The sequence below is a fragment of the Vigna radiata genome, chromosome 9, assembly GCF_000741045.1.
Source record: "Vigna radiata var. radiata cultivar VC1973A chromosome 9, Vradiata_ver6, whole genome shotgun sequence".
Taxonomy (NCBI): domain Eukaryota; kingdom Viridiplantae; phylum Streptophyta; class Magnoliopsida; order Fabales; family Fabaceae; genus Vigna; species Vigna radiata.
In genome coordinates, this window is record NC_028359.1 from 3,586,155 (window position 1) to 3,597,722 (window position 11,568).

General features: G+C 34.4%; 1 protein-coding gene and 1 long non-coding RNA gene across 5 annotated transcripts; both read left to right on the top strand.

The window, feature by feature from the left end:
* Window positions 1-2,887: 2,887 nt before the first annotated feature.
* Window positions 2,888-3,758, top strand: LOC111242526. Its single transcript, XR_002669655.1, has 3 exons — window positions 2,888-2,990; window positions 3,504-3,567; window positions 3,672-3,758. It is a non-coding gene; the product is annotated as an uncharacterized LOC111242526 (long non-coding RNA).
* A 2,054-nt stretch (window positions 3,759-5,812) lies between these two features.
* LOC106773525 (tobamovirus multiplication protein 1) lies at window positions 5,813-11,188 on the top strand. 4 transcript variants are annotated; one of them, XM_022786187.1, is made up of 12 exons: window positions 5,909-6,051; window positions 6,349-6,400; window positions 6,483-6,573; window positions 6,662-6,714; window positions 7,343-7,435; window positions 7,525-7,596; window positions 7,706-7,778; window positions 9,925-9,970; window positions 10,052-10,115; window positions 10,217-10,270; window positions 10,355-10,432; window positions 10,914-11,188. In XM_022786187.1, exons 2-12 carry the CDS (start codon window positions 6,356-6,358, stop codon window positions 11,004-11,006), a joined length of 762 nt encoding a protein of 253 aa, XP_022641908.1. In that variant the 5' UTR covers window positions 5,909-6,051; window positions 6,349-6,355; the 3' UTR covers window positions 11,007-11,188. The 4 variants fall into 4 exon arrangements, with proteins under 4 accessions (XP_014515695.1, XP_022641908.1, XP_022641910.1 ...); XM_014660209.2 differs by lacking the exon at window positions 6,349-6,400 and having other exon boundaries at window positions 5,813-6,051; XM_022786189.1 differs by lacking the exon at window positions 6,349-6,400 and having other exon boundaries at window positions 6,035-6,051; window positions 6,483-6,577.
* Window positions 11,189-11,568: the final 380 nt, after the last annotated feature.

Sequence of the window (11,568 nt, forward strand, 5' to 3'; positions counted from 1 at the left end):
GACGTACGGTCAGAAATCACGAAAAGCGGGCAGAAGCACAGAAGAAGACGTCCTCAAGGTTAATACTTCGGTCCCAGTAAATTTACACCGTAACAATACATATTAGAATATAAAATAATTTAAACTATATAATTTGAAATGATATAAAATAAAAATTATATATTAAATTGTAAAATGTATTTGAAGATACAAATTGAAATCATTACAAAAAAAACCGAGTTTATCAGTGTTTATTTTTGTTATTTTTGGCAGTTTTAATTTCTGTAAAATACATTTTCCATAATTACGAAAAAAACGTTGAGAAAAAGATAATTGAAAAGTGATTTTTAAAGGTTTTGATCAAAACTGTAGCAATTTTTAAGAGTTTTTGTCAATTTACAGAGATTACAAAAAATTGCATGTACTTACTACTAGTGCAAAAATTTTGTTTAACATCGGTTATTTTGGGCTTTTAACGTCTATTCATAAACTGACGTCTAAACTGGTGACGTCAATGGGACGTCCGACATCCTAACCACAGACGTCTATAATGACGTCAATTAGTGCCCACGAACGACGTAAATAGACGTTGGCATTGGTTTGAATAGACGTCTAAAGGCACTAATTAGACGTCGGACAAAGTATTAATCGACGTCTAAGAGCAAATATAGACGTCGAACATGACAAAGACTGACGTCAAAGAGCACATATAGACGTCGAACATGACAAAGATCGACGTCTAAGAGCACATATAGACGTCGGTTTATGCATTAACCGACGTCTAATACAATGGTTGTGTTTTAGTGCAGTTTTGTTCTCGTCTTTGGATAGCCTAGTAGCACAATCTCCTTTTGCTAGTTTCCCCCAAAAAAAAAACTTTCATCTTTTGAATTTCTTATGGTCCCTTCAACCCAAAATCGAACCTGGGTGGTTGCTTAGTTCCATTTTTCATCCGCAAGAGGAAAAAATCACGGTGAAACGAAAACTAGACAACGACCCAGGGTTGTTTTTGGGTTGAAATGATCACAAGAAATTCAAAAGACGCCGCTATTTCAAGGAGGCAGCTAGCAAAGGGAGAATGTGTTACTACGTTATCCAAAGAAAGGAACAAAACTGCACTAAAACACAATACAAAGAAAACAAATGTTAATCGATGAAAGACTAAACAAACGGTAAGCATAAACAAAAAACCACGCACCTAGGATGCAATGTCGCAAGAGAGAAAAAGAGAGGAGGAAGACGATAAAGATATCACATACAACAATAGAATGCCGCAACAAAAAGAAGACGTGTCGAAAGGGAGAAAAAGAAGAGTGTCGCGAGAGAAAAAGGAGAAGAGGAAGAGGAAGATATCAGAAATTGAATGTCGCGAAGAGTTTGCGGTCTATTTAAAATGAAACTGGGCGTCGGTTTCTCCAGATAGCTGACGTCTATATGACTATAGACGTCAGTTCTGTTACTAATTCGACGTCCAAGTTAACTTTTCAACTGACCTTTTGAATCCCACTAGACGTTGGTGACAATGGGAATCGACGTCTAGGAAGCTAAAACGATTGACATTTGATTTCTTGTCAGGGATGTTGACACAGTTGTGATGGGGCGCCGACGTCTATAATAATGCACATCATTACATACAGGCACATAGACGTCGGTGCCCCTTCTAGCCAATGTCTATGGCCCTCGAATTTGGTGAATCTAATTAATTACAGGCACTTAGATGTCGCATTCACAGATCCCCGACATCTAAATTGAAGATTTTTTATCTTTCCCGCCTTCCATATTCAGGCCTTAGACGTCGCCTGTTGACTAAGCGACGTCTAAGCGTCTGGGAATTAGGTGAAAGCATTAATTGCAGGCCTATAAACGTCAGCCCCCTGTGAACATCGACGTCAAGGAACTGTCTTCTGACCTACCTCGGGTCATTAGACGTCTGTTTGAAGCAGTTTGGACGTCTACAATATCATAGACGTCGCGTTGTCTGGAAACCGACGTCCACGTTACCAAGCTATTTACGATAATGCCATCGTCCACTCATATACATTAGATTATCAGCAAACCGTCGTCTATTGGATGAAATTAAACAACGTTTTTGCACTAGTGTACACAAAATTATCAAAACTAACCGAGGTTTGAGAATCATCAGAACTTATAGAGGTTGTTTTATAAACCGTCAAAACTTGCAAGGGTTCTGAACCATCGAAACTTGTAAGTAGGGTTGGGCGTAATTTACTTAAAAACTATAAACTGTAGTTATTTGTACTCTTTTATACTTAACAAAACTTAAACTATATTTATTAAAACCTATTTATACTGTTTAATAGTTCAGTTTATTTAAGCTGAAACTTATTTTATTTGTACTATAGTTAACTAGTTCAGTGTGGTTTAGGTTTAGGTTTCTTATTCTCGCGTTACATTCTTTTCTCTGTGTCGAAGGCTCGTTACTTTTGAAGATATAAACACCCTTGTTGCCTTGGAAGGCTCTCGCCATCGTAGGCTCACCGCCGTCGAAGGCTCATTGCCGTCGAAGGCTCACCGTCGTCGAAGGCTCACCGCTGTCGAAGGCTCACCGCCGTCTAAGGCTCACTGTTGTCGAAGGCTTTGCCACACTTGTCACCGAACTATCGAAGGCTTTGTCGTACTCTGCTACCGAACTGTCAAAGGTTCTACCACCGCTGAATATTCTGAGAACACTTCTCCTTTAGATAGAAAAGAGAAGCAAATATGGAATCCTAAGGTACGAATGTGTTCAAACATTTTTGAAATGCATTTTATTCTTCTTGTATAAGTGTTTCTTTTTAGTGGGATACAGGTTAATTTTCTTCACCCTTCTCCTTTTTTTGTTATGGGGTGCTCCAAAAATATAATCTTTGTGTTTCCTTGGTTTTTGGGTGGTCAAGGTTTGGGGCTGTGTTGGTTGCCTTCTTCTTTTCTTCGTCCACTATCACAAAGTTTGGAGAGGACAAGAAGCGAACACTCGATCCTGAATTCAAAGAAGGTGGACAAAGAAACTGGTGAGTTCTTTTTTGTCTGCCTGGAGACTTTTGATTTTGAATATCTTTGTGCCTATAATGTTGTTCTGCAACACGTGAAAGCTAACTAAGTTAAATGCCTAGATTTGTGGGTTTCAGTTTGGTGTTATTTTATTAGTCTTTAAGGAATGTTTTTGCCTTTGGAGTATCTACATAGGGATTTTGACTATTTACAATCATACCCATTCTCATTCTTGTTGAGTAAATGGTCTTTTCTTACTATTGATTTTCTCTGTTGTTTAGATTGACATGTTCAGTTAATTGGTTTAACGTTAATGAATCAAATGAAGTTAGTAGGGTTAAAATCAAACTTGTATCTTGGTTGATATCGATGTTAGGTTTTAAAATCTAAAGTATGACGTTGTCACTGGATTTACTGGTTCAAGCTTTTTACATAATAGCAGAACAAAAAAAGGTGGTCTGCATATTGAACACAGAATATCAAGTCATTTTTTGTAGTTTTCTTTCAAATTTCGTTTCTTGTTCGACATGTAGGAATAAGAAGCTCTGAAGAAGGTCTCCTTGTCTACAAAGTGAGCTAGGTTACTCAATTCTTTAGGTTTTGCTTGTTTTCTTTCATGTGTTCCTGAGTTTATGATTCTCTAGTCTACAAAGTGAGTATCAGAGTTGTGAATTCAACTTTGTGATGTTTCCTTGCTGTAGCGGTAGCAGACGCTAGTCCCCAGAGTTTCTTGCTGGAATAAAGTACTACTTACTCAATTACACCATAGAGGAGCTCCAGAAGAGAACCAAGAATTTCAGTCAAGAAAACAACATCGTAGCGAAGGTGACTTTGTCTAAACTGGTACAAATGGACACATGGCTCAGTTTCTGAAAAAGTTGACATTTTTTCATTTGGGGTTGTATTGCTTGAGCTGATCTCGGGAACGAAGAATTTTGATGGAAAAGTAATGAAAGATTCCCTGAGATTCTTATTAGGGAAGGGTGGATGTTTTGAAGGGTTATAGAGTTTCATGGATCCTAATTTGAAGGATTATTCTCTTCCAGAGGCTTTATGTTTATCTTTTCTGGCAAAGGATTGTGTGGCGGATGATCCCCTGCATAGGCCAAGTATGGATGATATCATGAAAGTCCTTGAAAAATGGTTTCATTTATTTCATACAAATGTTCAGATGCCACTGTCTTATTCATTTTGTTTAACAGTTAAATAGTTTATTGTTTAAGATGCAGTGAAGAGTTGTTGACATTGTCTTCAACTGCTGAAGGCCACCGGAGATGTGCTCTACCTCCTGGGAGTGGTGGTTGGAGGAGCCACTGGAAGCGAAGTAGGTGACGCCGATGTAGGGATGGGGAGGGTGTGAGGGAGGAGGCAGAGAAATCAGAGAGTCACGTAAAATTGACACATCACCCTCCCACTTGTACAAAAAATTGACACCGTTAACAAAATTTAACGGCAGAGATTCAGTTGTTTCAAATTGGTACTTATAACAACTCAATTGGAAAACTTAAAAAAAAAGATCAAATTAGAAAAACCTAATAAAAATAGGAACAATTAAATGATTTAAACATTTGAGATATAATCGAGTTCATGAATTAAAATGATAACAAGTTCAGTTTAGTGCTTTCTGCAAAGATTTATTTTTTAATATTTGCTTGGGTAATATTCATGTGCAGTTTGAATATGATAAGTACTTTTAAGTAAAAAATGGAGCCGCCTAAAATTACTAACTGGAGTTTGAAAGCTAAAATTTCTAGCAGAAAAAACAAGTACAAAATGAATTATGATGATCAGAACCCAGAAAATCAGTATTTAACCTTTAACATATCTTATATTGATTCAATAATCATATTTGAAAACACTCATTTTTTTTTTATCGTGATTGGATTTATATGAACTAGAAATGGATCTAAAAAATAAAAAAATTAATTAATGTAGAAAATATTTTTTAATACAGTGTAACGAATTCGAGAACCTTGATATAAACTTGAGCCAAATAAGAATCTTAAAATCCAACAAGATACAAACATTGTCTAATAAGACTATTAATATCATTATTTTAAAAAGAAAAATAATTTATTGGACTATTACATTACATACTTTGTTGTAGCTTCTTCTGGAAGAATTAAAAAAAACTCAAGGTAAAGGAAAAGGAAGAAAAAGTAAAAAAATAGGGTGTTCACTTATGTTTTTCAGTTTTATCCTTTAAATAATTTTTTAAAATTAAAATAATTATGTAAAATTAAAATAATTATGTCATCAATATATTACTTTTTAGTAATCGTTTATCTAAATTTAATTATTTTTTAATTTCATTTTTAAAGTTTAATATTTTTAATTAAAAAATTGCCTATAAGTACATAAAATTTATATATATTTAATTTTATAACTGTAATAATAACAGCATAAAAAAAATAATCACACATAAAAGGGAAACACAAATAACGGATCTGTTTTTATCCGTAAATATAGAATAAATAGATAAATATAAATAATAAAAACTAAAAATAATAAAATTATACCTATAAAAATATTTGTTTTTATTTCTTTTGTAAGTTGTTTATTTACTGAACGAATAGGTCAACCGAGACATATATATATTTGCACTGATTGATCCGAGGAAAATGATAAATCCTTTTAGGTCACAAACCAAAAGTTGTTGTTACCAATCTCGCATCAAATCAATCATAATTATCTTAATCCCTTCTTAGAAACCAAAGCAAAGGATGTCTCCTGCATAATAAAGGAATATGCCACGACGCTACACGTGTAAAACCACCTTCTTACGTGTGTAATTAGGACCTAGCCACGTGACATTCTATTAACTTTCCGTCGAGTGCACCGAAAACAACTTCCCCTTTTGCTTCCCCTTTCTTCTTCTTCCGTGTTATTAACTCGTTCGTCATTCCCAATCCTATTATGGCATTTGGACTCAGAACGAAGAGCTTTGGGTTGGTAGAAGGAGAGCCTGAGTTTTTTAATGCATTTCGATGGTGGAATCAGATTGATGACTCGGATCAATGGCAGAGAGGCACTTACTATGCCCTTTGTGTCGCTTATACGTTGGTCTCCTTTATTGCCCTGGTTAGTCATATTCTTTCTTTTATTTCATGGAAAAATCGTGAACCCAGCAGAAAAAGGGTCAAGCTTTTTCAATTATTGTTTTTTAATTGTGAATCACTTTTTCGTTTTTTTTTTTTTTTGGCTTGGGTCTGAACTTATTATTTACTACACAACTGACACCCCGTCTCTCGTCAAATTTCAAAAAGGTTTAAACTTTAACACCTGATCAGATTTATATGATCCAACATTGATGTTTCTTTATATGGGGGTCATTGTTTTGCAACCCCTGTGAACTCTGAGTAGGTTTTCTTCATGCAGAATGTGAATGGTTGTCTTTTGCTGCTTGAGATGTGAATTGTGTGGGAATTTGGTAAAGTATGGGCTTGTAGCTGTTTGTGCCCAAGCCAGATTTTTGCAAAGGAAGCCATAATCGTAATCTGTTTATTTCTCAGGTACAACTGGTGCGAATTCAGATGAGGGTACCTGAATATGGGTGGACAACGCAGAAGGTTTTCCACTTGATGAACTTTGTCGTCAATGGATGTATGTGAGTTGTGAATAGTCTATAAACAGCTCTGTTAGCTTATTTGTTTTGATTTTTATGCTTGATGAATCCATGTTACGCTTGCAGTGAGGGCTGTCCTTTTCGGCTTATACAAAAGTGTTTTTGCAATAAGACCAAAGGTATTTTTCTGTTCTTAAATCTCAACTACTTTAATTTAAGCATTAATCCCACTTCTTCATTTATTGCTTTTTTGGTTGGTAGGTTAGGGAAGTAGGATCAAAGTAGAGCACATCGTGTCTTTCTAAGCTTGGATTTTGAATGATTGAGTTTATAATGGAAGATGGATTATGAAAATAGTTAGTTTCATCAAGATTTTTTTATTTTGTCTGTTGATAAATATCATGACCAAATAGTTTTCAGTAAATTGTAATTTCTTGCCCCGTTTTAAGAAGTTTCTACTATAACTTATAAAACAAGTTCCGAGCAACCCGAATTAGTGTAGTCCGAGATCATTATAAGCTATGGTAATGTCGAATTGTAGCCTGCTTTTATTTACTCTTCATTGTAAATTGAAAATCTTAGTTACTAGTTACATGGAGGTTGGTCTTAAATACATGATGATCCATGACGTAGGACCATGCAATAATTTCCCCCTCCCCCTAAGAATAAATAACAAATCAGTTTCTTCTGCTAGGCTTTCATCTATCTGTCTTTTATTTCAACCTTTATTTGTCCTTTGTCCATTCAGCTTATCCTCCTTAGTTGTTTTTGTTCATGTTCTGACCTATTATCACAATACGTTTATAGGCACTAGAGCATGTGTTAATGGAGCTTCCTGGTCTTCTGTTTTTTTCTACGTATACATTGCTTGTCTTGTTCTGGGCTGAGATATATCACCAGGTATGTTTACTTTCTTTTGGCAGAACTACATTAACAGTCATTATTTTATGGTAAATTATATTACCTTTATCTGTCTCGAATGTATTCAGGCAAGAAGTGAACCCGCACAGAAACTTAGGCCTGCTTATTTTATTATCAATGGTTTTATTTACTTGGTACAGGCAAGTGCACAATCTTGATTTCCTTGTCCACCATTCTAGTCCTTAAAATAAGTATTCTTACTAGTTAATATAAGGATTTTAGTTTAATCATGTCGCTTTATAATAATAGATCTGCCTCTGGATTTACATGAGTGCAAGCAAAACTGCTACAGGCTTGGAAGCTGCAGAACTCTTTCTTTCAGGTTATTTCTATCAACATGACTTTAGTTGATGACTTTTTTGTGTCAATATTTAATTTTCATCTTGCCCTCAAACAATGTTGTTGGAATTCCTCTTCGATAAAACATTTCTCATAAGAATCACAACTTTATATGAATGATGAAGGGTTTTTTCTTGAATAGGGTTTTTTCATCTCCGATAGGGAGAGTATTTCATTCTATTCAATCCTTTCAATATTCTTAAAAGAAGAAAGACAAATCTTTTACTCAAATACTTTTACATAGTGCCCCTATTTTGCCCTCATCCAGGAGGGAATTTCCTGGAGTTTTAATTCCGGAGTTCTCGGAATATGGGGATACGATGAGAAGGGCTACTAGTCTGATCAACATCTCACCTTCAAATAATGGAGTGATGGAGAAGATATACTAATAAAGTATGATATAGAAAGAAAACCTCTTGTGAGTATCTTTGAGTGTAAAAGTTATCTTCATATTCTCGTAGAGATGAACTTTGGTTTCAAGTTATGGGTCTCTTCAGAGAAGTGAATTGTTCAAAGCAAATTTATGGTATGTTTGAGGATCAAACAGTTCAACATATCTTGGGAAGCCAAATTTTAAGGTAGTTCGAGACAAAATCCTACTAATTCTGAGAGAAAATTTTCATACGGAATAGTAGACATAAAAACATAATCAAACAGAGAAACTTAAGCAGATGCTAGAAACTTGAAGAAACAAATTACACTCTTTATTAGGTAAATGAAGATCAAGAGGTAGATAACGTTCTAACAGAACAAGATCAAAGCTTTTGATTTAGATAAACAATCATAGAGAAGATATTTCTCAAAAGAATATGTCAGATGAAGGGAAACTTCACAGCTCTGAAGAAGCCATTAAGATCAATGACAAATGGTCGCATGCACATCAATGAAGAAATTCAATATTTGAAGGAGAACTAGTCCTATGATTTTCGGTATTTTCAAAAGAGAACGACATGAACTTGCCAAAAGAAAGAAAACATTGATATTACAAATTGTTGTGAATATAGAGTACAAATTGTTGTGAAGGGTTACGAAGACAGATTTTGAAGAGATTTTTTTTACCAATAGTGAGGATGAAATCTGTTAGTGCTAAACTAAACTTGGAGAATGAAGAATTTGATGTTAAAATTAATTCCCCACAGGGAAACTTGGAAGAAGAAATACACATGGAGCAAGTTAACCATCTATTAGTGCTAAACTAAACTTGGTGGAAATATACCATATATTGCTTATGAAATATACCATATATTGCTTATGTTCTTAGAGAATAGATTCTTATCAAATCCTAGAAGCTATGAATGGGGAGACACAAGGGTATCTAAGATAAGGGATCTACTAAAAGGAGTTTGTGTTTTGGCAGTGGAAATTCCACGCTTAAGATTTAGATATGGCATTGGATACAAAGGTATCTAAGAGGAACTACCAAAAGGAGTTTGTATTTTGGTAATGGAAATTCCATGCTCATTGGATATTAATATTAGTATGGCCAAAGATTTATTCCAGAAAATCTATATTAGGTTATTTTATTACTTTTGAAGCAAAATGCATTTCTACAATAGAAGTGTGTTAAGAAATGCCATGGATGAAGAATTTCCTAAGTTAAATGGACACAATCAATATGATTATGAGGTGAATTGTGATAATTGAAGTAGCGTCTATCTAGCCAAGAACATATTCCATTCACACTCTAAACACAACATATCACATATCATTGGATATGAGAAGCTTTGAAGATAGAAAGGATCAATACCAACGTTAATTCGTTTGAGATAATGACCGAGACAATGCCAATCTAGAAGGATTGGATATTGGATATAAGAAGCTATGGGTGCGAAGAAAGGTGGTGGTTCCTTTTTCACATATTTGGTGAGAATTGAGAGATGCTCATACAAGATGGGAGATTCTTCAAGAGATTCTTTGAGAAAGAGAAAATATTTGTATTCTTACACTTACTCTTAATTTTTTATTTTTGCTTCTGCATGGTGCTTATTTTGCATTCACAAACAGGGGAATTTGTTCTGTACTAACACTCAAAATAGAAATCGAGAATATATAAATCGATTATTGCTACAAAAGAAACTTCATGTATAGTTGTTTGGTATTGTGACCTTTACTTTAATGTTCTTTTGCAGTTATATCATTCTTTGCTGCTCTTGGTTTTTTGTTGTACGGTGGAAGGTAAGCTAACTAAGATGTTGTCTTTCAGATGGCACAATCCTTGGTTGGCCATTGTACACTAACCTTTTCATAATGGCGTAGGTTGTTTTTCTTGTTGAGGCGTTTCCCCATTGAATCTAGAGGCCGTCAAAAGAAACTTTACGAGGTTTGTTTCTAAAGTATTTGTTGCTTCAGGCTTTTCAACCTTAGACAGAAATATATCCTTAAAAGCTCTTGCTGTTTGTGACTAACGTTTCACCATGGCAGGTTGGGTCTGTTACTAGTATTTGTTGCACTTGTTTTCTGATAAGATGTGCTTTGGTGAGTTCCTTCCCATTTAAAGCTACTGTTTTTATTTGATGCTATTGTTTTCTGACATGATGTTTGTTTTCACCTTTGATGTAGCTTGCATGTTCTGTATTTGGCAAGAATACAGATCTTGATGTCTTGAACCATCCCATTCTTAATCTGGTTTACTATTTGGTAAGTCAACTTCTTGTATTTCTTAGCCAGGGAATCATGAATCATGTTTAATTGTTGCATTAAATTTCTCTACTACACCAATAGAAACTTTTCACACATCGTAAAATGCAAATGCTAACCAGTGGGCAACTTGTTAAAAGGACTAAAAATCTTAACTAGTGAGCACTTGTTGAGTTGTAAACAATGGAAACTGTTGAAGTGAACTTTAAATAGTTCACTAACTGTTAGCATAACCCAACAAAAAAGAACAAAAGTCCGAGCCAGTGGGCAAGGATCCTTTCATTAGAAAGTGTCACGTGACACGTGACATCAAATCAAAGTGTCACGTGACATCCTCCAAGAACATAATATTTTTGACAGCCTAAACAGACTAGAAGGATTTCATATGATCAATACAAATAAAAACATTTGCTTAAAATTCCCTTGTATTCTGATTCTGAACCTGAATGGTTCTTTCTCCCTGGATTGTTCTGTACTGCAGATGGTAGAGATTGTTCCCTCAGCGTTGGTGCTCTTCATACTGCGAAAGCTGCCCCCAAGACGAGTTTCTGATCAGTACCACCCCATTAGATGAGTTGTGCATTTAACACAATATATGTTCCTTTACTCTCTTTTTCTTTTCTACATAACTTCAGTCTGAGATGGTCCATAACCTTTTTTTTTTCTTTTCTACATATCTTCAGTCTGAGATGGTCCATACCTGTTCTGTATATTCATAATTTCATTTTATTCAATTAATGTCGTTTATTCTCTAAACTACATCTCTTTTCTATTTCTTTTTCTAAAGTGAAAACTACATCTCTTTACTATTAATTATGATACTTGGAAACTGTAAAATTTTTCAGTAAAAGTGAAATTAAGGTTCATATTAATAATAAAAGGGGTAAGGTTAGTGTTATAATATTTGTCTCAATAATCATAACTCTTACGTTCTTGGATGGAGATATAATATACCGGTATACTTACTCTCTCCTAAAAATTACACGCAGAATTCTAATTTTCTTATGATGAAATTAATCTAATATTGAGATAAAATTTAAATTGATGTTAAAATACAATTAAAAGTAAAATAAAAGTATAAAATATGTACCCCAAATAAGAACGCTTTTTATCATTATTATAATTTTTTTATCTTT